At 38.4% G+C, this 26811-nt stretch overlaps 1 protein-coding gene across 1 annotated transcript in view; it reads right to left on the reverse strand.

Moving 5' to 3' along the window:
• Window positions 1-26811, reverse strand: part of LOC123246926 (cadherin-related family member 3-like) — a 123168-nt gene that overhangs the window by 14352 nt on the left and 82005 nt on the right. Inside the window, exons 7-12 of the mRNA XM_044675702.1 lie at window positions 21655-21762; window positions 20867-21063; window positions 18012-18189; window positions 14048-14210; window positions 10468-10570; window positions 3292-3390 (exon numbers count right to left, since the gene is read on the reverse strand). Of these exons, the coding sequence (XP_044531637.1) occupies window positions 3292-3390; window positions 10468-10570; window positions 14048-14210; window positions 18012-18189; window positions 20867-21063; window positions 21655-21762 (848 nt within the window). The remainder of the gene's footprint in view (window positions 1-3291; window positions 3391-10467; window positions 10571-14047; window positions 14211-18011; window positions 18190-20866; window positions 21064-21654; window positions 21763-26811) is intronic.

The following is a 26811-nucleotide window of genomic DNA, read 5'->3' on the forward strand; positions in this document are numbered from 1 at the left end:
ATTCAACACTTAGTTAAATATACTGGAAAGCTTATATTCTTCTGTAGGTGTTAAATTAACCTTTCAATAAAAACTAAGAGCTATCTTGAGCATCCCCAGCTAAAGTTTAAAATAGAGTGATTATGAAACCCTCTGTAAGGCTGCCAAGTTTCTTCATCAAAAACTATTGTAAATGAAACCTGTTTTCCCATAAGACTTATAGCCCAGCATGATTTGATTCTCATTTACCTCCTTTTAAATAATTTCTGATGAAGGAACTTTTTCCCTCTGTATTTTTTCTTTCCCAGAAGCTTTCCATCAATGAGAGATTCAGGTGGGTATCACATATCATCAGAGAAAATTACTTTAAATATTTTAGATTCTCATAATTTCATCCCCCCTAAAAACCTCTTGTAGTCATCAGCTTTCCACTCAAGCTTTCTGTTCTAATCAGAGTCATATGAGAGGAGAACATTTTCCATGTTAATGCATTTATGAAACACCTCCAAAGTCTGCAAGTTTGTCCTGGGTGTAGTTTGTTCAAGAGCATTTTTATCCCTCCCACCTCCACTTCTTAGACAATTATCTGTATTTTCCAATCACTTCTATCTTTGTAAGAAACTAGAATTGAGTCCTAGGACTATAGGTTACTATGATTATGAGTGCTCTGAAGCATCACTTCACTGATATCAATGTGCCTGCATTTAAAAAAAACCTATATATGATAATGTCTTGCTTTTCCAAATGTCACATGCATAATGAACTTGTATGAAACATGGTCAAGAATTAAGTAAACAAGGAAAGAGAAAGGAGTGGAGATAAAATTATAACTTGTCGAAAACCACATATTGAGATGGAAATAAGACAAAGGTTCATAGCTTGTTTCTTAATATTTTAATAACTATAGTTCAATATAATTGATTTCTTTTGCCATGACATTTTAGTTTAAAATGTTTTAAATAATATTTTAAGATATTATTCTGCAAAACAGCCCCTGGGTTTCACTAGACTGCCAATGGGTCACCTCTGACCCAAAAAAGTTAAGAACCACCAATGAAGAAGGAGGACTAGTATCTGAATAATTTGACTCTTTGTTCACTAGACATCACTCATTTTGTTGTAAGAATTTGGTAAAGGTCAAATGAATGTGAAAAGCATATCCATGAACTTCACTCAGAGTCCGTGAATCCTTTGGAAGAGACTATAGAACACAGACTAGAAAACATAAATTAGAAATCTAGAAGAGGCAGATACTGACAATAGCAAAATTACAAATAACCCAACAGAAAAATAAAGAAAATTACTTTTCTTTTAAAGAAATTGAATATAACAACTATAAAAACCCAATAATCTGGGATTGTTTAGTTTGCTATTTGACTAAATCAAGGTTTCATAGGGTGTAAGCAACAGAACCAGTATTTGGTTTTCCATTTTCTGACTCTAAAGTCAAGATTTTTGTATTATCCCATTCTGATCTAGTCCTTGGTTAGGTATTCTGCAGATAGTAGTGTTTTAAGAAGGCTTAACTAATAACCCAGAAGGCTAACAGGAGAACTCAAGTGGATAGATATAGTTTCCACTTAGAGAACTCTCTAAATACCCAGCTGTGGTCTCTGGGTATTCTAGCCCCCTGTTAGTGTGAGTAAAGAAGAATCACTTTCTCTCACTGAGCCAGTCGGGCAAAACACCTTGGAGACAATGTTATATAAAATCAATATATCTTTTTATTCAAAGAGAAGGTAGAGACTGAGGATCAGAACAAGGTGTCCCTGCCTCTAAAGGATCTAGCTATCCAACCCACCACAAACTACATCCCTCACAAGAAGGAGTCTTCAGGTCTTCAAGCTAACCTACCAGTTCTCCAGTCAGAGAACCTACCAAGATGATTTTAGGGTTTTTCCTTCTCCACAGACAGGCTGAGGTAGCCAAGCTCCAGCAAGTCAACCTTTCCTCCTCCCTTCAGCACAGAAGTGTTCCTCACTACCACAAGAAGTCACTCACTCTAACAGTTGTCCCTTCCAAACTGTTCCTCCTCTGCCTCCTCCTTGCTAAAATCCTCTCTCTAGACTAGAGTTTGTAGCATGTGCCTTAAAGACAGCCTTACCCTTCTCTTAAATCTTATCCTTATCTCTATCCTTTTCCCATTACAGTAGGTACTTTATTTTTTTTAATTAGATCTTTGATTTCATTGATAAAGGAAGTTCCCTAGTGAGGAAACTGTCTTCCAAGTCAGACTGGTACTGTTTAACCACTAAGATAGCAACCTAGAGCACTTCAAGTTTAAGCGAGTGGTTATGGATCACATAGCCAAGATGTGTCAGAAGTGAGATTTGAACTCGGACCTTACTAATACTAAGACTAGTTCTCCAACCACTGTACTACACTAATAACTTAATAACAAATAGCCACATTATTGCTTAATAAGAGTACAAATGAGTTTTTGCCTAGCTACAGGTAAAGAAATGGAACAGAAAGATTTAAGAAAATTGTCAAGAGCTACATAGGAAAGATGAGGATAAAATCAGATTCTAGAACTCATTCATTTTGTTTAAGAAATGTCAAAAAGTATTTATTAAGTGCCTACTATGTGCCAGGCATTGTGCTATAAGGCTCCAACAATAAGCTCTTTAAGGGCAGGGACTATTTTTGCATCTTTCTGTATCCCACAAATATTAGTACAGTGCCTGGCACATAGTAGGTGCTTAATAAATGTTTATTAAATTGAATTTAATATAATGAGAATAAACATGAAAATATTTTGTAAAATGTAAAATACTATGACTGGAATTCAGTTCAATTACAAGCATCAAATGCCTACTGTGTACTAGACACTTAGCGAAGCCCTGGACATACAGAGAAAAAGCAATATCATCTCTACCCTGAAGGGGCTTACATTCTACTTGCAAGATAAAACGTGAACACAGGTAAGTTTAATAACCTCACCCTAACCCTAAATTCACTGATTCTAACCCTAATCCTAGGACAAGGGAACAAAGAAGGGAATCAAACAAAGAGTACCAAAGCAGTTGAAAGGACTGGAGAAGGCTGATGGGGGATCTTTATTTTATTTTATTTTTTATTTTTTTTTAAGTTTTTATTTTGAATATTTTCCCATAGTTACATATTTCATGTTCTTTCCCTCTCCCCCAAACCCCTCTAGCCCTCCTCAGCCAATGCACAATTCCACTGGGTTTTACATGTATCATTGATCAAGCCCTAATTCCATATTATTGATAGTTGGACTAGAGTTATCACTTAGTGTCTACATCCCCAATAATTAATGGGGGATCTTTTTATTAATCCCTAACTTACCTCCTGATGTTTCTGGAACAGAGAAGGAATAACTTCCAGGCCTAAAAACTGGACTAAATTCATTGGTAGGAATAATCTCCACAATTATTGTAACAGTAACTGTAAAAAAAAAAAAGAAGAAGAAGAATCAGGAGGTTTCATCTATGAATTGGAAAATAAAACATCATAACTCTTCTCATTTTAATTGATCATGTTTGACAATCAAAAATGCCATGTATCACCAGAGAAACTATGAAGTTCCACAGTTGGGCTCTCCTTTCTAACTTGAGAGGCAGCTTTATGGAATTAGCCTCTAAATCAGGGACTTCTGGGGTCAAATCTCTGGTTTGCTAGGAGACCCTGTGCAAGTCACTTAACATCTTAGTGCTCGAGGCCAACGGTGTCAAACTCAGAAAGAAATAATAACCACTAAATCATACTCAAAGATCCTTGCAGAGTATAGACTTAGAAAACCACAGATTAATATTATCTATGTTCTATTGTATTTTAATTGTTAAATATTTCACAAATTCATTTTCATTTGGTTGGGCTCAAGGAATGTTGCCCCTTCAGACCATCTGTTGGACACTTCTGCTCCAGACAACTTCCTCAGACTATAAATTGCAGAGGAGATAAGAGTTACTTACACTTGTGTTGTTAGATGAAGTTTCCTCAACCTAGAGTTCCCTGTAACAGTGAAATCACAGGTCCAGTCCCTATGCCCTTCTGTAATTTAAAAGATAGCTCTATTTTCTTCCATCCACTTTTGTGCATTGTCAGCCTAATGAGAGCATTCACACATACTTCTTCTTGGCCATAACCACCCCAAGGCACTGCCTCATCTGGGGCTGCCTTCTCCCTAGAAAGTCTCAATCCTTTAATTTAGAGGCAAAGAACACATTAAATAGCCTTCTGAGGATTTTGTAGATTCTACCCTCACATATTCAAGATGGCAACTCATACTTTGTATTCTTATATTCTGAGGAAGCTGTCTTGGACCACTTTCTTGTGAGAGGAAGAGAGAAAAGAAACAGAAGTATCCAGCTTCTTCCAGCATTGTTGGACTTCCTACTAGAATAGCAGAGCCATACATTTTTTTAACCACATCTGTGAATGCTTTGGGTTTAGGGAGATTTAGGTAAGAAATCCAATTGGCCAATGAAGGTCTTCACCTGATCTTTAGCTTCGGGTCTTACAGAGTTGCCTGAGGTTCTGAGTTGTCCCAGTAGGTGTCAAAAGACAGAACTCCAAGTCTGTCTGACTCCACTTTGCATCTTCAGCCCTGCCTCATTTCAACTTCAGGGAACATGATGCTCTTCACAAGAGAAACTCATTACTTCTAAACTCACCACTGTGTTGCTTGCTCAAGCCCTGACTAAAACCACCTCTCTAAGCTTCTTTTCCTTTCTGATTGGAGTACTAAACTCCTCCTAATGCCCTCCTTTATAGAAGACAGAAATTGGACTCAATTCATTCCATTTTATACTTGCTGCACTGCCTAGATTCAGCTCCAGAGAACAAGGTGCCCCATTCCTAACCCTGTTCCTTCCCTCTAGCCCCACTTTTCCTGCATCCTTTAGTGTGTTATTTCCCCATTTATATTATAAGCTCCTTGAGGATAGAAAATTTCTTTCTTTTTGTTAATTATATCCCCAATACTTAGTCCAGTGCCTGGTTCATGATAAGCCCTTAATAAATGTTTGTTAGATATGTTGGTATTGGATGAGGTTAGTTTATTATCAACACACCAAGGATGCCTCTCAGTTCTGAAAGGATTTCAAGTTTAAAAGAGATAGAGAAACCTGCACTTGGATTCAAAATATCAGCAGTCGGTCAATAAACATTTATTAAGTGCCTACTGTATGCTGGGCACTGTTAAGCAATGTGGATACAGAAAAGCAGAAGATAGTGTCTACTCTTGAGGATCTCACAATCTAACAGGAAGAGGGGGAATGTGACTCATGCTCCAGACTTTCTCCTTTCCCCAAACCCCAGACAGAGGGTTTTACTTCAACTAAAACCAATCCAATAATTGGGCAGCAGTAGATGGTGGTGTCATTTGAGGGTTACTACTAGACTTTTCTGCCATCATACATGAGATTCCCACCCTTCAATTCATCCCTGAGAATGAAGGTTTTATACATAGGATTATAGATTTAGTGTGGAGAAGAACCTAAGAGAATAATTAGAGCAATTTTCTCATTTCAGAATGAGGAAACTGAGGCCCAAGAGGGTAAGTGATTTGACCACAGTCACATAAATAGTTAAATAACACAGCTGGAATTTGAACCCAGGTTTTCTAGATTAAGCTCCAACATCCTTCCCACTGGGCAGCACTGTTTCTCAGAAGACCTGTGCCAAAACACCTGGAGCTCTCTCCATTGAATACATTAGCATGAATCAAATTTTCATACATCTGAAAAAAACTTAAAGAATTACATTATTGTATTTTCTTGAAATCAATATATAATTATAGGGCTTTGTTGCAGACAAATGAGGGTATCCTAGGTCCAGCTCTACAATAGAATGTTTAGGATGAAATATTTAGATTCCTGATTAATTAAATATCACTCTCATCCTGAACATCAACTAAGAAAGTAAAAGTATTTTGTAAACTTCCGGAAGCAAAGAACAGGACACCAAGCAAGACCAAAAATTTGGAACTTTGGGATAAGTAACTTGATAGGGATAGATTGGACTTCCAGTGAGGGTCCAGGTGTCTTCAAATGGGGCAGTGTTTCCACGTAAAAGCCTGGGGATGTGGCATATAAATTTTAACCATGGAAAAGAAGGTGAAGAGGACTGAGTGCTTCCAAATCAATAAACAAGTATAGAAGTACAAGAGGTACAAAGACAAAAATGAAATCATTCTTTAAAGAAGGCAGACTCAGCCAGGACACTCTCTTGGGAACCTTAGTCCCCATATTGGACAACATGAAGACAGGTTCACCATATCCATAATAAATGCTGCTTTTGTATAAATGGTTTGAACCAGTTATGTAGCATCCCCAGCATGGAAACACATCCTCCCAAAGCTGATCAACAATTTCTCTACACCTTCTATTCTTAGAAAACTGCCCAGAGTAGGTAGGTAGGTGACTCAGTGGATGGAGAGCCAGGCCTGGAGATGAGAGGTCCTCCTTTCAGTTCTGGCCTCAGACACTTACCAGCTGTATGACCCAAGGCAACTCTCCAATTGCCTAGGCCTTGCCACTCTTTTGCCTTGGAGCAAATACTTAATATTGATTCATATTTTAAATCCCTTACCTTCCAGCTTAGAATCAATTAGAATCAATACTCTGTATTGGTTCTAAGGCAGAAAAGTGGTAAGGGCTAGGCATTGGGGGTTAAGTGACTTGCCCAGGGTCACACAGCTAGGAAGTGTCTGAAGCCAGATTTAAACCCAGGACCTCCTGTCTCTGGGCCTGGATCTCAATCCACTGAGCTACCCAGCTGTCTCCCTTAGTATTGATTATAAGATAGAAAGTAAGGGTTTTTAAAAAGAGAGAATTGCCTCTAATTGTGTACCTAGTTGTTTGCATGACATCTACCCCATTGGAATGTGAGCTCCTTAAGAACCAGGACTGGGTTAGTGCCTTTTTCTGTATCCTCAGTGGTTGGCACAGTGCCTAACACATAGAAGGTACTTAATAAATGTTTGCTAATGATGAAAAGCAAAAAAGGAAAGGCTGCTAAAAATTCAAGGACCAATTATTAGATTAAAAGAAATGATTAACAGAGGGAGGAGTTACAGTGCATATACCAATTGATAAGTAGCATGGTATAGGGCAGTGATGGGCAAACTATTTGATGTGGGCCAGATCCAGGCCATAGTTTGCCCATCACTACCTTAAGCAATTCCCTAACCACTATGTCCCCACATCCAGATGTAGTGATTAGGGAATTGCTTAAGTCAGCGATGGGCAAACTATGGCCTGGATCTGGCCCACATTAAATAGTTTGCCCATCACTGGTATAGGGGATGGAGTATTTCCTTAGAATAGACTTGGAATCCTATATTAAAATTCTGACTCTGACCTTCATTAGCTGTGAGTCTTGCAAGTCAGTTCATTTCTCTGATTCTCCATGCCATCAACTCTAATATGAGAAGAATGATCCCCATTGACACTCTCCTTATATCAGGAGTTCTTCACTTGTTCCATCAACTTATTTGTTTTTAGTATTTTAATAATAGTATTTCATTATATTTTGTTGTCTTGGTATTATATTTTGTGCATTTAAAAACATGATTCCAAGAAGGGGTCCACACACTTGCCCAGACTAACTGCCCAAGACACAAGGAATTTAAAGAACCCCTCACTTGGATTTCTATCATAAACACCTGATCAAATAGTACCCTGTTATGGACCAATAAGTTAAAGGCACTTTGCAAGTATTGAAGAGCTATAGACGTTTCAGCTAGGGCAGTGATGGTGAAAGTTTTAAAGACTAAGTGCCCAAATTGCAACCCTCATGCTGCATGTGTACCACCCCACTCTCCTTACCCCAGGCAGGGGAGAGAGGAAGTGCTCCCATTGGGCTGCTGGGCAGAGGGGCAGGTGATGTGAGAAATGTCCTCAGGTATGTGTGGAGAAGGGAAAGGGAGCAGCCATAAGTTCGCCAACATGGAGCTAAGGTTAATGCATTCCAAAGTCCATCAACTACAAGCACAATGACATTACACATCCATCCACCCAGAAAAATGATTTATGTAAGAGCTTCCATATTTCCTTTAGTGGCTCCATTCATGCAATCCAAGAGCAGGTGTTGTTAATGATGAGGCCTTAGCATGGGTTTTATGCCATCCATAAAGTGCAAAGCCAGGCTAATTAGCATCCCTATAAAAATAGAATAAACCACATGTGCTGTTACAGGCATCCATCATAAGCAGCTGCTGGGAATATGCTGGTTTTCAGAGGCCAAAGAGGATGTAAATGTGAGAGAACCAGTGAGGTTTCTTTGGGTTGGACGAGAGTGGAAGGGATGAGATGAAGTGGGTTTCAATTGGCTAAATAAGGAAAGTGGATGATGACATCAGGATGAGAAGCACCAGCCCAAAGGAACCTTCCTGAAAGGCCAATAAGACTAGGAAACAGTTGTTCTGTGTAAAATGGGATGCAAGCTCCACCAATGAGAACAGTCAGAGCCAAGTTTGAATGCATCCTGAAGAACCAGTGATGAGTAGTTATTTATGAGATGGCCAAAAACTAAGGAGACCATAGACATTGGGACCATGGAGAGGTGGTAGAGATCCTGCGCCTTCATGTGCAAAGGTGTAGAAGAATCAGAGAATTACAGAATCTCTGAGCTGGATGAGATTTCAGAGGGTCCTTCGTTCTACTTATTTGCAAACAAGGATGCTTTCTACAACATAGACAATAGCACATTTTGAACCATAAGGAACCTTGAAGATGATTGAATCCAACTCTTCTCAATTCAGAAATAAGGAAACTGAAGCTAAAGAGTCTAAATGACTTACCCAAGGTCATCTAGGTAATGTGTCTGAGGCAATTTTCAAATTCAAGTCTTTCTGACTCTACTCTATCCACTCTACTATACTGCCTCTCAGGTAGTTAAAGCAGCTTTTGCTTAAAGACCTCCTATAATGAGGCAGCTGCTGTCTCTTAGGGAAGTTCATTTCATTTGTGGAAAACTCAAATTATTAGGTAGTGATTCCTGATTTTTTTTACTTCTTTTTTTTTTACTTTTTTTTCTACCCAAAACCCCAAATTTTTTTTTACTTCTTTTTACTTCTACCCCAAACCCCAAGTTCTGCCTGCAATCCTTCTTCTATCTGACTGCCTTTCAAACACTTGAAGACTGCTATCATATCCTCTCTCAGGTTTCTCTTCTCCAGACCAAATATCCCTAGTTATTCCAACTGATATTTTTAAGGCATGAAGTCAAGACCCTTCACCATCTCAATTGTCTTCCTCTGTATACTCTCTATGGATGCTCTCTAGCTTCTCTACATCCTTCAAAAAAAATGTGGCTTCCAGACCTAAACATAATACTCTACAATGCCCTTACCGGTGAAGGATACAGTGAAACTATCACCAGCTTTTGTTGTTCAATTATTTTTCAATCATGTCTGACTCTTCATGATCCCATTTGGGGTCTTCTTGGCAGAGATATTAGAGTCATTTGTCATTTCCTTCTCCAGCTTATTTGACAGATGAATAAACTGAGGCAAACAGGGTTAAGTTGCTTGCTCAGGATCACATGGCTAGTGTCTGAGGCTGGATTTGAAATTCATGACTTTAGGTCTGGCACTCTATCTACTATACCCCTTTGCTGACCCATCACTTCCATTGTCCTGGCCATTATCCCATTCTCTATGCAATTAAAATTATGTTAACTTTCTTGGGGCTATCAAATAACACTGAAGATGCCTGTTGAGCTTATAATCCTCTAAAAACCTACATGTCTTTCCAGTCAATGCCAAATAGCCATGCCTCCTCCATCTTGTATTCAGGGAATTTATTTTTTTAATATGGAGCTGAGATTGTGGGATGGGGTTCTCTATTAACCCCCCTTTATTTTTAGAGGTTAGTTTTATACATATATATACAGACAGAGAGAGAGAGAGAGAGAGAGAGAGAGAGAGAGAGAGAAAGAATATAATTCTCTATTAAATTTCATCTTATTAGATTCATCTTCATGTTCTAAAGAGTGGCATACCATAGATTCATGCATTGGTCTTTAGGGGTGGGTATGCAGTTTTCCTCAAAGTATGATGGCATTTCCTGATGCCAAAGCATTAAAATTGCAATTTTAAAAATTCACTCAGTCAAACCAAAGCTAGATCCACATGACACCAAGCATATGAATGTTTCTAGATAACAAATCTTTGGCAACACTGGGCAGAAATTCAGGCAGAGAGGATAACAAAAGGCAGAGAACCTATGTGGTACCCCTAGCTCCAGAGAACCTACAACCAAAACATGGCATTATTCCAACCTCTGCTGGGAGGTTAAAGGTTCAAGGAAATGATCCTGTCTATTTCCCTAACCTACTAAGACACCAAAAGGGAGTTTTCCTGCTGTTTCCTTTCTCCTTATTTTCTCTAACTAGCCTGTTTCTGTTGAATGAAGCTTTGGTTAATAATGAGAAAAGTTGGTTCATTCCCAAGACTTTAAGCATCAATTGATCCCGAGAGCACCTAGAAACCCCTTGATAATTTTTAGATGAACTTACCTGTATGGGAGGGCTTGGTGTCATCAAAGACAGATAGCATCATCTCATAGGCATGGCCCACTGCAGAAGTCTCTGGCTTTTCATAATCTAAGTCTTTGGTAACCTTGGAGAAGATCCCATAATATTAGGAACGCATCACTTTAACAACATATACATACAAGATACTCTTGCTAGCTAGACCCTAGTCTTGTTGGTGAAGCCTTGGCCAGTGCCAGCACTGGGGGAGCTGTTCCATTCCCTCCCTCTCCCCCACCCCCATCTTCGCAGTGCCTGAGGATATTTTTTTGCAATTCCCACTCCTCTGTCCAGTGGCCCAAAGCAAACACTTTCTCCCTGGTCTCTCTCAGGTAATGCAGGGCTCACAGACAGCTTGAATTTGCCTTTTGGGCACTCAAATTCATTAAAGGTTCACCAACACTGCTGAATGGGGGAAAAAATGACACTGGCCATCCAAGCATTTATATTCTACTGGGATAAAATAAATCAATAAACCAAAAGGAAAATAATTTCAGAAGAAACAAGCTTATGACCACAGTTACCTATTAAGGTATGACCTTCCCCTTTGTTTAAAGTACATATTCCTTAAGGGCAAGAGCTATGCCAATTTTCATCTTTTTATGCCTATTGTTTAATAACAGACATTTATATGGTTGATATTATAACTTTAAATTTTAATTACATTTACAATTAATAATTATAATTACAATTAATTGAATACAGTTTAAAAAACATTCTCTAGGAAACAATCCAGGGAAGTAGTTGATGCAAAAAAAAAAATATTGTAAACATTACTATTCCTTTCTTATGAAGAAAATGAGGCTGACAGGTTATAAAATTTACTCTTGGTCACACAACTAATAAGTGTCATACATCTTCTTGTTCTGGGATTAACATCCTATTAAATGAGGGTAATAATAGAACCCACATCCCAGGGTTGTAGTGAAGATCAAAGGAGATATTTAGAAAGTGTTTTGCAAGCCTTATTTTGTCACTGCACTAAGCTACCTCTTCTAGCAGAGTGATTTGCACACAGAAGAGCTTAATGGATGCTGTTGAAGTGAATTGAATCAATTAGAATTAGACTGGTTTATGTTGATTTGAATAGTATAAATTACAGAATGTGATCCTATGAATGACAGAAATTTCAGAGTTAGAAGGGACCTCAGGATTCACTCATATAGGAGAAGTAAAAAAAAAAAAAAATAGATTCCATGGTTGCTATTCAGTCATTTTTCAGTCTTGTATGACTTTTACTGACCTCATTTGGAGTCTTGTTTGCAAAGATATTGGAGTGGTTTGTCATTTCCTTCTCCAGTTTATTTTACATAAGAGAAAACTGAGGCAAAGAGGTTAAGTGACTTGCCCAGGTCACACAAACTCAGGAAGATAAGTCTTCCTGACTCTGGTTCCAGCCAGAAGAAATCCATCACAACCCACATAACAAATGTTCATTCATCCTTTGTTTGAAGGGAATCAGTAAAACAGAACCTACTACCTCCTAAGAAAACTCATCAATATACTAGACACTATTTTTTTTTAAATCCATTAATTATATAAAGAATTCGGTATGAGATCTTGTAATCACCTTGAATCCACATTCAATGGAATCAACAAATGTTTTTTTTGGCATAACTCCATCTCACCTCTACACAATCCTGTGCCACACACTCCAAATACAATTCAATGTAGTTATATTCATACCAACAACATTAGCACCTGTCCTAGCAGAATTAAGCCAGGCTCAATTTACATGACAGAAAAGATCTGGATGTTTACATATTAATGAATGAGTTATTAATTTTTTTATATTATGTACATACTCAGCATCAGTATTAAAACTGAACCTTGCCTAAATTTGGCTTAGAGAATTGGAATATTCAAGAAATGAAAATTTGGTTTAGATTTTTTAAAAAGCAAATATCAGATTGCTTACCATCTCAAGGAAGAAGGAAAAGCAGGAGAGGGGAGGAAGGAAGAGAATTCGGAACTCAAAATATAAAAAAAACAAATCTTAAAAATTGTTTTTACATGTAATTGGAGAAAAGTAAAATATTCTTATTTTTTAAAAATTAAAAGTAAGATATCAGAATCATAGAAAGTTGGAGCTGAAAGAAGCACTTTAAAATTCAATTAGTCAAGGCATATCATTTTTCAGATGAGGAAAGTGTAGCCTATAGATAGGAAACAATTTGCCGAAGATCACCCTTTTAGAACCGAAGTTCTAGAGTGCCCAGTTCTCCTGATTTCATCATTGTGATGCACAAAGAATCAGAAAACCTGGGTTAAAATCCGACCTCTGATGCTTATACCTATAAGACTTTGGACAAGTCACTTGACTTCCATGATCCTCAGTTCCTTGATCTTTAAATCGAGAGCTAGACTAAAGACTTCTGAGGGGGGCAGCTGGGTAGCTCAGTAGATTGAGAGCCAGACCTAGAGACAGGAGGTCCCTGGTTCAAGTCTGACCTCAGACACTTCCCAGCTGTGTGACCCTGGGCAAGTCACTTGACTCCCATTGCCTACCCTTACCACTCTTCTGCCTTGGAGCCAATACACAGTATTGACTCCAAGATGGGAGATAAGGGCTTAAATAAAAAAAATTTTTTAAAGACTTCTGAGGTCAATTTCATCCTCACTCTATAATCCTATGGCCCAGTCCTCTTTCCATCACATTTATCATGGAGTGTATATTTATAAACTGCAAGAAGTTGGTGAAAATTCTACTCCTGACATTCAAAATCTATTTAGGAAGTTAGGGGTCGGCCCCAGTGAGAAAAAGCTGATCAATGGCTCTCCTCAGCCGTAACTAATAACAAATGAGGCTAGCTCCCCAGTGCTTTAGGATTGGGAAAAGTTTCTCCAAGCAATCAGGAATTAGGGCTTAAAACAAAAAGGTAAACAAGCAGCAGCTGGGCAGCAAAGGGATGGAAAGTCTTCCAGGAGAGCCCCAACTAGTTAAAGAACAATGAAGCATTCTCACTAGGCTCAGTGTGGCTCCTCTACCAACAGAGAGGCCAGAAGACAAGGTGGAGGGCTTGGGAGGATGTGGACAAATGAGTAGTTCTCAGTACTAGGAAAACTAGTCTAAATAATCCTGGCTGTTATGCAGAGTTTATCCCTCAGGAAATCAAGCTATTTCATGGTCTCCAACTCCTTTTCCTGAATTAATTAGGGAATAGAATCTATTATTCTCGATTTATAAAGAAGAAAATTAAGGCAGACATAGAAACATTGATTGAGTAATTAGTCTTCCAGGGACTGAAAGAAATAGGACTTTTGTCTTCCAAATCACTTCTTTTCTTTCTATGCCCACTGGTAAAGGATGGGATTCAGTTGAAATATGGACAATATAGTCATAGGCTCATAGCTTTAAACCAAGAAGAGACCTTGGGATGATATTGTGAACCCCACTGCCACGTTTTTATAAGTGAGGGGGAAAAAGCCCAGAGAAGTTAGGTGAGTTATCCAAGGTTACAAGCATTATAAAAGGCCAGGCCAAGATTGGAACCCAAGTTCTCTGAGGCCCAGTTTAATACCTTTCCACTCTCCTACATTGACTTCTCTGGTAACTGATACTCACCCATATGATGTTGTCCAATTCTGGTACTTGTTCAAATAACTCTCCATCACCAAGCGGCCCACTATGAGGAGCAAACTGAAGTATATCAGGGGATTTGTCCAGGTCATGACACACCAGTTTAGCTACAACTGTTTTATTTGCAATCACCTCCATGCCTCGATACCTTCAAAAACAGAGAAGTGTGCTTTCAGAACTAGCATTCTTTAAAACTGAGGAGATTTTCCCAAGAATCCATCAATCCAACACTTTCCTAAGAACTAAAAATAGCTACCACCCCTGGGGCAATGAAGAGGTCTATGGTGTATGTGAATGAAAGGATCCCTGCCCTTCAGGTGTTTATATTCCACGGAAATAAACAAATCAACCAAAAAGGAAATTATTTCAGAAGTAAGTTTGTGGCCATAATCGTCCAATAAAAATGCCATTGTGCCTTATTTAGACTATAAGGGCTTTGAAGGCAAGGAGCATGCAGAATTTTTTTTCTTTGTATTTGCAATGCTTAATAATGAACCCCAGGAGTCGCAGAAAATGTTCAATAAGAAATCTCAAAGGATAGAAATCAGAGATGTTATAAGGGAAAGGTGTGATTGAAAAAAGATGGGCTGGTCCCATGATGAGAACAAAGAATGACAGATGGAAATCTTAAGTGCTCTGCTAGTATCCCTGTGATGTCAAGAAAGAGAAGGAAAAACATCCCAGCATGTTAGGTAGAGCTCTATGGCAAATTTATGGGAGGCCACAGAATGGGCAAATGTGGATGGGCTATGATTTATTAAATTTTGCATTTAAGATAAGTGGTTTAATTAAATAATTAATTCAAGCAGTCACTCCATTTACATTGGAGGAGGGGAATTCACATCAAGAAGAACACAGATAAGGGCAGCTGGATAGCTCAGTGGATTGAGAGTCAGGCCTAGAGACAGGAGGTCCTGGGTTCAAATCCAGCCTTAGACACTTCCCAGCTGGGTGACCCTGGGCAAGTCACTTGACCCCCATTGCCCACCCTTACCACTCTTCCACCTATGAGCTGATACACAGAAGTTAAGGGTTAAAAAAAGAAGAAGAACACAGATCCATACAAATTTTTAGAATATGCAAAGTGTCCTAATTTTGGTATGTAGCATTATATAGTCAGTCTCTTCCTTTGGAGTAGTTCATAGAGACTAACAATTTAATTTAACAATTTAGCAAGCATTTATTAAGAATATTCTATATATAAGATAGAGCAGCTAGGTAGTACAATGGATAGAGCACCAGGCCTGGAATGAGGAAGACTCATCTTCATGAGATCAAACATGATCTCAGACACTAAAATTAGCTATGTGACTGTGGGCAAGTCATTTGTCCCTGTTTGCCTCAGTTTTTTCTTCTGTAAAATGAGATGGAGAAGGAAATGGCAAACCATTTTAGTATATTTGCCAAGAAAATCCCAAATAGGTTCATGAAGAATTAAATGGAACTGAACAAAAAGCATGATACAATGGAGTGCCAGATTTGGAGTCAACAGCCTTTGACTCAAACCCCTACCCTACTGTTAGATATCTATGCAACTTTTAGACAAATCACTTCTACTTTCTGGGTGGGCCTCAGTTTCCTCATCTATAAAATGAACTGGAAAAGGAAATAGCAAACCATTCCAGTATCCTTTCCAAGAAAACCCCAAAACTCACAGAGAGTTGAGCATGACTGAAAAATGACTGACTATACAAGGTACTCTGTGCTAGATTCCAGTAGTCTGAAAACAAGAATGGAACAATCCTTGCTTTCAACAAGCTTATATTCTGCTGGTATGCAATCAAAATGCACCCAGAAAAAAATCTTTCTAAAAAGAAGACAAAGATTTAGAAATAGATGGGCTTTTCAGAGGTCATCTAATCCAACCTCCTCAATTATGGGACAGAAAACTAAGGCCTGGTAAAGAGGAAAAACTTGTCCAGGGTCATACAAGTAATAACTAGTAAAGCTATACTTGAAATCTGAGTCCTCAACTCCTAATGCAATGAATTTTACACTCTTTGCACTCCCTAAATCCTGTTTAGAACCACTTAATTTAGCTTTAAGACTTCCCTTTAGCAAAACATTTTAGATGTGAAAAAAGACTCAAAGTAATAGAGTCTCTGGGCCATGGATCTCAAACCTTCATCCCAATCAAGCAACTTGTAGACCTCAAATTTATATTATGCCTCCATATTCCCTTTATTCATCTGATATATAACTAGATAAACAAGTCTTTGTGTGAGGAAACAGTATCTGATATACAAATCAGTGAAGAAAAAGGAGTCAGGAAGACCTGAGTTCAGGTCCTGCCTCTAACACAATATAGCAAGTGTCCCTTGCAACTAGAAGATTATGAATTGCAAAACAAATGTTGATCTCTTTCCTATCCTGACGAAATCACAAGTCCTTGATGATAGCTAGTGAACACAGTAGTATCTGGTGAAGGTTTTTGGTTGTAGTTGGGTTTTTTTTTAAGGGCAGAGGAGGCTCTGTGTGTGTTGGTGGTTAGTAAAAAAAGGAGCCAGTGATTAGGGAGAGATAGATGATAAAAGAAAGAATGGGAATGATGGTGAAGACAATCTGCTGGATCAAATGGGAGGGGAAAGGATCAAGGATACCTGTAAGGAGGGTTGATCTCAGCAAGCAAAAGGACCACCCAATCAACAGAAAATGGAAGGAAAGAGGAAAAAATAGAGGAGAAAAGGAAGAGATTCTAATGAATGGCTTCAATTTTCTTGGTGAAGTAGGAGGTGAGGTCTTCAGAAGAAACAATAAAGAGAGGGTGTGAAGTGGGAAGTTTGAGAGAAGAGAAACCTTTGGGATATCTTTGATTCCACTTGTAGCAAATGGAATCATTAAAAAAAAAGTAGTTGGATTGTTCTGCTGTCATGAGAGTTTGATATACTACTATTGAGATTAGCTAGGATAAATTTTGGGTGGTTATGTAGTAAAGAAGATAGAACTCAAAACCTAGAGTTAGGAAAACTCTTCTTCCTGAGTTTAACTCTAGCCTTAGATACTTACTAGCTGAGTGAACCCTGGGCAAGTCACTTAATCCTGTTGCCCTCAGTTTCTCATCTGTAAAATGAGCTGGAGAAGGAAATAGCAACCACTCCAGTATCTCTGCCAAGAAAACCCTAAATGTGGTCACGGAGATGGACACAACTAAGAAATGATTAAAGAAGAAAGCTTAAATTTGCAGTGAAGCCAATCAGTACAGTTTCATGATTTCCTCCAACTCTGCAATACATGAATTAGAACACAGGAAACAGAAGGTAGAAACCATCCAGGGTTAGAGTTTGGTCAGGGATAATCAGCAAAAGGACAAGGGAAGAGGGTCCAAGAGTGAAGGGTAGCATAATGTTGAGCTGGTTCAATTAGGTATCAAGATAGGGAAGAGAGTAGAGTATAACCAGAGCTAAGGTAATGTCCTAAAAAACAGTAAGGAATGAAGGGATTAAAGGTTATATAGATTTAAGAGGAGTGAAGGCACAGAGAGTAATGGAAAGATAAAATATGATGATCAAATAAAAGAAATTCAGAGTTCTTGGAGATATAAGTGGAAGACTTGTCAAGGGTATGAACTTTTGTGTGTAGAGCTGAAGCAAAATGGAAGAGTAAGTTATGGGAGTTGAGAAAACTGAAGAAATGGGAAATTAAAGCTTTTAAGTGAAGACTGGTAAGTATGCCTGCTAGAATGAGGAAAAGAAATAGAATGACAAGAAAGATGGTGATACAGTTACTTAACTCACTAAGAAATGAAAGAGAATATTATTGGGGTAAGCATGAAGGAATCTGATTTAGGAGACACTGTTATTAAGGCTAGATATGACTGAATCATGCTAACTGAAGAATGAGGAAATCTACAGGAAATAGTCAAGAAACTCAAACGGGTTGATGGTTATCTGATTGACTCCTGAGACTTTCTTCTTTCCTTCACCCCTACCATCCCTCCATCTGGCCTCACCTGTACAAATATTTATCACAGAATGGTGGATTATCATTGATCCCATGAATGTACACTGTCACAGGAATTGCTGCACACTGCTGGTCTTCATCACATGCCTTAATGGTAAAGGACTGAACACTCACAAAGTCAGCTTCCTCCAGATCCAGACGATTAGCAATCATCACAGTTCCACGCTCTGGAACATCAAGACATTTCATTACAAAAGGGAATTGTATATTTCAAAATAGCCATCTCTACAGAAGTCCTGGAAAATCTTTAAAGAAAGACCCATGATAAATAAATATAATTAGACTTCGACACATGCCAAAGTCACCTAAGATAGAAGCATTCAATTAGAAGATGTCAGAGGCTTGATTCTGCATTCACCTACCACATGGGTAGGAGAAGCCTCTTTCTACTACTTGACTAAATCATTAAAACTACCAGGCTAAAACAGTCTCTCTTTCTTTTTCTTCATTTCTTTTTTCTGCTCTCTCTTTTCCTCTCTCTGTGTTTTTCTCTCCAACTCTCTCTCTCTCTCTCTCTCTCTCTATTTCTCTGTGTATCTCTGTCTGTCTGTCTCTCTGTGTCTCCAGTTCACTCCCTCTCTCTCTATCTCAGGGGCATCTGGGTTGGACATTTCATTCACTCAATATAGTAACTGGAGAAGAGCTGAAGATAACTTTGCCTCCCCTTAAGAATGGTAGCCCTGAGAAACAGGTTTGGGGTTTTGGTTTCATCTCATTTGTCCTTTTCAGTTCTAGGTACACTCTGGAGCTGGAGCTCAAGTCATGGAGACCTTGGAGCCAAAATTTCAGCTCCTCTGCCGGCATGGAAGACTTCAGAAGCCATAGTGTAGGGATATAAGCCTAGAATGGCTTTAGATTTGAAAACAGGACTAATGCTGAATAGGTACCGAGTTTAACTAAATTTAATCTATTTCTCTTCCTCAGAAACTAAGGGATATTTAGATGTTGGGAGAAATGTTTCTATGTGTTATATCTTTGAAATAAATATTGTTTTGTAAAGGCTAATCTTTTGTTAAGTGGTTAAATGCAAGTAGGGCACAAGGGCCCCTAAACTGGAGGAATATAGTTGGTGTTCAATGGAGTCAGTGACAGAGACTAGACACCACCCAACTTCCTTAACAGTACCAAGGGAACTTGGGGGAGAGATGATATGCAACAGACCTGGCCTTCCAGCAGTGGAAGCCAGAGAATCACTGTCACACCAACGTTAATGAATAGAATGGACCTAGATTGAAGTCCAATCGACATTCCATAAAATCGATAAATAACTGTTGACCCCTACTTTGGCCACGTAATGAGAAGACAGGACACTTTGGAAAAGAGCCTGATGTTGAGAAAGATAGAAGGCAAAAGGAGAAGGGGACAACAGAGCGATGACATGGAGAGATAGTGTCATGGAAACAATGAACATGAATTTGGACATACTTAAAGGAATAGAAGGAAGGGTCTGACATGCTGTGTATGGTCCATGGGATCACAGAGTCAGACACTACTGAACAACCAAAAAGGCATTGGCTGATCCTATTGGCTTCTGGCACAGCAGTAGTAAATAGAAAAAGACATAAAGTATTTTCTGATAGAGAGCTGTAGGTACACACTATCTCAGTGTTTTCATGTCCTACTAAAAATGATTCCATAGATTCACTTTGTATTATCTTTGGACAAACTTTAGTAGGAAGCTGAGCATTTACCTGGTGAATTCAAGCAGTGATTGACCTGCTTATGGCTCATTCAGGCTCTCGGCTCTACCAAACCCTTCAGAACCATTTCTGAAGGTAAGTTACCTGTCTAGTTGCTCCATATTTTGGTTTCACTATCCTTGGACAGTCAAAATCCTGGAAAAAACCTGACCTAGTCCTAAGCCTTTATTGTTAGGCATTAAAAAAAAAGTTCAGAATCTTCAAGATTTTTTTCTACACAGAGAAAGTGAAAGGAGAGGAGGAAGAGAAAGAGGGAGGAGAAAGGAAGAGATGGAGAGAGAAAGACAGAGAAATATGAGCCAGAAGGAAGATGACAAGTTAATGGATGAAAGTAAAAACATTTATTAAGCACTTACTACTTGTAAACTGGGCTACATGCCAAAGACTCAGAAAGAAAATTAAGAGAATCCCTTTTCTCATGAAGCTCACATTCTAATGGGGAAGACAACACATATAGGAGGTTTCAGCTGCAAATCAGAAGAAAAGGTCCCGTGGTCCTCAGAATGTGGGGTAACGTATCATTTTTATTGTCATCTCCACCCATTTCTGATGTTGAACTTGTTTGACAGTGCCAAGAAATGGAATGATTTGATCGTTTTCACTCACTCCAGGCTATCTATACAGTTATATTTGTAACAGAGGTTTGGGAATTCCAGTTGAGAATTACTAGGAATCATGCTAGCTTGGAGGCAACAGCATTGAATTTTATTGAACCAAAAAGTCTTACCATTCTCTTCAGTCTCAACTAGATTCCTCTGATGGTAAGCTCCCTGGGGAGAAGGATTCTTTTTGCTTTTTTTTTTTTAATATGGCCAGGTATTAAAACAGTGCCTGGCGTATGGTAAATATTTAATTAATGTTAATTTACTGATTTTGGTGCCAACTGGAGAGTCCAGCATGCACCAAATATCATGAATCAATACTTGAAATTTAGAGCTGGAAGGATCCTTAGAGGTCATCTAGTCCAAATGTCTGATTTTATACATGAAGAATTGAGACAGTGAGAAGTTAAGTGACTTACTCAAGGTCACACAAATATTAAACAGAAAAGCCAGTATTTGAAAACAGGTTTTTGAACTCTACGTGCAATGCTTTTCCCCTAGATCCCACTTCTTCCAAGACCCAAGAACAATTCCTGCCCCACCTTTGTCGATAGCAAAGTATCTATTCCCTGGATCCAATTTGAAGGTGAGACGTCCCATCTGGTCTTCATCAGTAGCTTGGCAGACACCCACAGTTTTGCCCAGTGGAGTTTCTTCATCAAGTGAGATATTGCCTTCTTTAGAGGTGGTTGAATTCACCAAGCTAGGAGTTAGGACTGCTTCTCTGATATTAAATAAACTTATTTAAAGGAAAGAATATTAGAACGGCATTGGGAAAGGTACATGCCTTTTCTCTTTCTTGTAGAATAAGGACTTGGCACTTAAAATTAAATGTGTAAATATAAATATATGCTATAATAAAAATTTTACCAACATAGATACAAGTATAAAACCACTAGAATGGTTTTATAAGCTCTTTGGTAACAATAATGATCATGGGTGTCCTCCTTGAGGGTAGAGAAAGCCAGAGATGCAGGTTGACAGCTCCGGCCAGTGAATCTAGGGATATATTACTTTGGTAATGCATTTGGTTATAGATGATGTCCTTCCAGTAAAATATCAAAAACATATCTCTGTTTAAAGATTTTTTGCTTTTAATAAAAATTCTTTTTACTTAGGAATTTTACGTCATAGATATTTTTCCAACCTCTGGCCAATTTTTTTTTTTAAATCAGGTGATTTTGTTTTGTTTTTGCTGTAGTTTTATGTTTATTTCCTCCCCTTCCCCCAGCAAAACTTTTAGAATGCTAAATGTTTAATAATGAATTTCATCTGATTTCCATATTCAATTTCCGAGGCTGAATTCAAATTATATGTTTCATTTCTTTACCTGCAGGTGAGAATAGGGACCTTATTATTTACGTTGATGAGGAAGATCTTTAAGTTTCCCATGATAAAAAGTTCTCCGGGGTCAGCCACTTTAATAACCAGAGAATAGCTTTTAAAAAAAGAAGAAGAAACAATCAGAGTGAGTACTTCAGGATACGGGGATACTCTAGGCTGGGTCTGCACACAACACTGGTCCATCCCTTTGGTCTAAATTGACCAGTCAAGCTGAATTGGTCAAGGCTATTCAAAAGTCATCCAAACACATTGTTTGTACTGCATGTTTGAACTGAGTATTGCTCTATGGATTAAGATCATTTGAGCATAGGGCTACAACCGGGTTTGTTTTTTTGTTTTGTTTTTTTTGTTGTTGTTTTTTTAAACCCTTGTACTTCTGTGTATTGGCTCCTTGGTGGAAGAGTGGTAAGGGTGGGCAATGGGGGTCAAGTGACTTGCCCAGGGTCACATAGCTGGGAAGTGGCTGAGGCCAGGTTTGAACCCAGGACCTCCTGTCTCTAGGCCTGACTCTCACTCCACTGAGCTACCCAGCTGCCCCCAACCAGGTTTTAACTAACAAAGAACAAGGAAGTTTGGCCCAAGATGCCAGCATCCAGTGGCTGCCATACTTGTCTGCCTTGCTGGACTCTAGGAGTCTGTGGAAGGGGCTGCCACATTCACACTTCTGTCTCCCTAGTGTACCTCTCCCAAGTTCCATGTTCTCTCATTCCTAGAGTTGGTGAAGGCAAAATTCATGGGGATTATCTCCGCATTCTCCTGGCACAGATGTATCTCTCTGACCTCTCTGACTTCCATATAGAAATTGATCATCCTTGACTTGCGGCATGTTTAACAGAATGCTATTTTAGGTGCCATTCTACTCAAAATCCTATGAGAAAGAGGCAGCTGGGTGGTGCAGTGGATAGAATATCTAGTCTGGATTTAGGAAGACCTGATTTCAAACACAACTATGTAATCATGAGCAAATTACTCAACTCCTATGCCTCAGTTTCCTCAATAAATCAGGAATAATAATAGCACCTGCCTTCCAGGGTTGTTGTGAGGATCAAATGAGACACTAGTTATAAAGTGCTCAGCACAGTGCCTGGCACATAGTAGGTACTCTATAAATGTTGATTTCTTTCCTTTTTAGTCATGACTTTTCATAGATTCAAAGGTTTAGAACAGTGATTCCCAAAGTGGGCGCCATCGCCCCCTGGTGGGTGCTGCAGCAATCCAGGGGAGCGGTGATAGCCACACTTTTTTTGTATTCTTTTCTGAGTTCAATAAATAGTTTCATAATTTCCAGGGGGCGCTAAGTCATATTTTTTCTGGAAAGGGGACGGTAGGCCAAAAAGTTTGGGAACTACTGGATTAGAACAAGAAAGGATGTCAAAGATTGTCTAGCTCGATACTCTTATCTTGCAGATGAGGAAACAGGACCAGGGGCAAGGTGACTTGACCAATATCAGACAGGGAACGAATGGCAAAGCAATAATTAGAATGCAAAACCTTTGACTCTAAGTCCAATTCTCTTATTCAATGCCCTCATAAAATAACTTAAGGAAACTGAGACCCAGAGAGGGAAAAATCAGGTCCCAGAGAGCAACAGAGCCCACATTTGAGCCCAGATCATCTGACACAAAATCTGGCCACCAGACCACACTATTTCCTACAGAGACACTAAGTGAAGTCTTTTTTAGAATCAGTCATCTAGCCTCAAAGTCCTTCAAAGTCCTGACTTTTCAATATTGAAATCTAATTGACAAGAGCAAAGGAATTTGATTCAGGGACTCTTCTAAACAGTGTAAAGATTAGGGAGAAAGAGCCAAAGGGTGGGATGATTAATGGGATTCCATTTCAGCAAAGATAGTTATGGATTTGGAGAATGAGAGTACAGACCATGGGGAAGCTGGATGTTTCCTAATAGGAAGATTACTGTTTGGCTCATTAACATGAGGAACTATGCATAGCTGATAACTGCTGATTGTATTGGCCTTTCCCCTCAACTCCCAGGTGCAAGGCTTGGTGGCTAGGCTGTTTCCCAGGAAACATGATTCTATCTGCAAACGCCAAGTAAAGGGACAAGCTCAGCAATTATCTGGATAATTGTATTGATTTCCACAGCAAATCTGGATAATCCAGAGCAAAAGAAACAAAACAGCAAAACAAAAAACCTTGCTGATTTCTCACTCTCATTCTATAGGTGCAAAATGTACCACTTCCTGCCTCCTAAAAGGAGGGTACAGAAGGAGACACACATTTTTGGACAGGGCAAGTGTTCAGATTTGCTCAACTATGCTTATTTGTGACAATATTGTATTTTTTTTTTACTTTTGGTGTGGAGTTATTTCATGAGGTTCATTAAAAAAAGGAGTCACTGAAGTGTCTAAAAAACACATAGAAAAGAAGGAAAATACTACTACTAATGTATGTAATATATTAAAGGAAACACACATAAGCAAAACAACTCTGAAAGTAACATGCTAATTCAAATCAACGAGAATTTATAATATACATTTCAGCAAACTATATATGTTAAAGAGATTTGTGTTTTCACATTTAATCATCCATTTCTATTCCTCTTTGTATATGGAAATATCTTTGTTTTGTTTTTTAAGGAAAAGGGATCATTAAACTCAGAAAACCTTTTACATTTTAAATAAAGGAAAAATATAATTAATTTTATAGACAACATCTAGATGATTGCACCCTAATTTAAACCCAAATTACTCTGATAATTCAGCCCAGAATGATGGGAGGTTTTCTCAAGATTATCTGGGAAAAGTCCTCATTTTGTAGGATTTCACAAGGTTTCCCAAAGTAAAATGATTACTAAGAGATGACATTTTCATAGCCTTTAAGGTTCTCAAAGTTTTTTTGTATATTATCCTGTTTGAGGCTCAAATTCATTTCATGAAGGAGATGCTACAATATTATATTATTATCTTTTAAAATCCAAGCTTCTTAAAGGTAAGGACTTTGCATTTCTGTGTATTTCTACCCCTTCGCAGGGTGCTGGTACATATGAAGCACTAAATAGATGCTTCTTCATTGATTGATTTATTATCAGAGGTTCAAATCCTCCTTCTACAACCTTAGGAAAGTCAGTTAGTCTCTCAGGGCCTCAGGTATCCCTCCTGTAAAATGAGAGGTCTCTGAGATTCCTTCCAACTCTAAATCTATGATCTCCATCTTCCAGATGAGGGAACTGAGCCTGAGCCTCAGACAGATAAAGTGTCATGCCTACCGTCACACTACTAGTGAGTATCACAGGTGGAATTTTAACTCAATTCTTCCTAACTCTAAAATCCAGCTTCCTTCCCATGGTGCCATGCTGTTTCTCACCCTGAGAAACCTCCATTCATTGTCTGCCAAACTTAAATTCATGGTAAAATTAACTTTTATCTAATAAGACTAAGAATTATTAATTCTAAAAATGTAATGAACTAGCTAATGAGCAAAAGCCAGTTATAATCTTCTAACTACACTTCATCTAGCTCAGTGAATGCCAAGCATTTTATTTAAGGGATAGAAAGGTCCTAATGAACCATTCCAATATTTTCATCAAAAGCCAAACAATGGAGATTCTTGTAGCTGCTATCTCCTTGGAAGGGGATGGATTAACAAGAGTAAATGAAGCGCACTGGAATTTTTCTATCCCTACTTAAAGGTTCAGTGATTCTAGAACCTATTAAGCCCTCAAAGTCAAAGAAAGAAGGAAAGAATAATGAGTACTCTGCTGAACTTTATTAGAAATTTTGTATGAACCATTAGAAAAAGAATTGTGGATTCAAATTTTGCAAATCTGTAATTTAATCCTTCAGGGCAATAAGCTCCAATTTCTTAGAATCTAAGGAAGGGAAAGCATCTCACTTTAATTTGTATAAGGAAAAGTCAGTTCTTAAAAGTAATTTATTGGTGCCATTTTCCCCCATTTTTTAATTATAAAGCTTTATTTTGACACAAACTTCTGATTTCCATGGTGGAAAAAGAGCTAAGTAGAGAAAATGCTTCAACCAATGCAGCTGCTAATTTTATGGAAACTTGCAGTCTTAGAGAATGAAAATAATTGTAATTTTGAAAATTAGCACACATGTGAGTCCTACACTCCAAAAGATGGAAGGAATGAAGGAAGAAAGGAAGGAAGAAAGGAAGGAATGAAGGAAGAAAAGAAGGAAGGAAGGAAGGAAGGAAGGAAGGAAGGAAGGAAGGAAGGAAGGAAGGAAGGAAGGAAGGAAGGAAGGAAGGATAGAATACAAGAATAGCATAAATCAGGTGGCCCCACTTTACCATCCCCACCACCACCACCACCACACTCTACCTCACTCCACCCCTGACACTGTGAATGATTCTCAGTAGACATGGAAAAAAATATTAAATCTGGAGTCCAGAAAGACCCGAGTTCAAATCCTACCTCAAGACACTTACTAGCAATATAACCTTGAGCAAGTTATTTAACCTGTTTGTGACTGTTTCCACAATGAGATGATTGCCCTCAATTACTCCAAGGATATTGTAGCTCTAAATCTATGATTCTATAAGAATAGTGCAGAATGAGCAAGCATGGATAAGTGGCAATTTGCCCTGTTGGAGGGAATATAGCCACTAATGAGATTTAGGATCTATTGAACTCTAGGAGTAAGCACAAAATGAAAATAATTTTTTAAATGTCATTGGTCTTCATTTTTCTCTGAGTTTTCTTTGGAGTTAAAAACATTGGATATATCTTTTTAGCCAATTATGTCCAAAGGAAGCAAGCACCACTGTAAATTAAGGAATTTTATGAATTTTTATTGCAAGATATAGCTAAATAAGCCTGTTTGGTACAGTGAGGTCTAATCCCATTTCTCCTGTTTGCACAAAGTCTCTGTTGAGGCTGAGCTGTTAATGCTGTTAACATGGAAGCAAGACAAGCAAGGAGTGTGATGTCCTCAGCCTGTAGAAGTCTCAGCTCAGGCTCAGGAGGAACAGAATCTGAGCAGTTTATTGCTCCATTATCCTTTTTTTGTAAAGTACCCTGGGAACTAGAAAGCTCCTAAAAATCAACAATAAATAAAAATAATAGCAATAGGCAATGCTTCCCTATTTAGTATTTGAGATCCTACAGAGGATACTAGAAAATATTGGCCTAGTAAATTTTAAGGATAACTAGACTATAATG

The sequence above is a fragment of the Gracilinanus agilis genome, chromosome 1 (assembly GCF_016433145.1).
Source record: "Gracilinanus agilis isolate LMUSP501 chromosome 1, AgileGrace, whole genome shotgun sequence".
NCBI lineage: Eukaryota > Metazoa > Chordata > Mammalia > Didelphimorphia > Didelphidae > Gracilinanus > Gracilinanus agilis.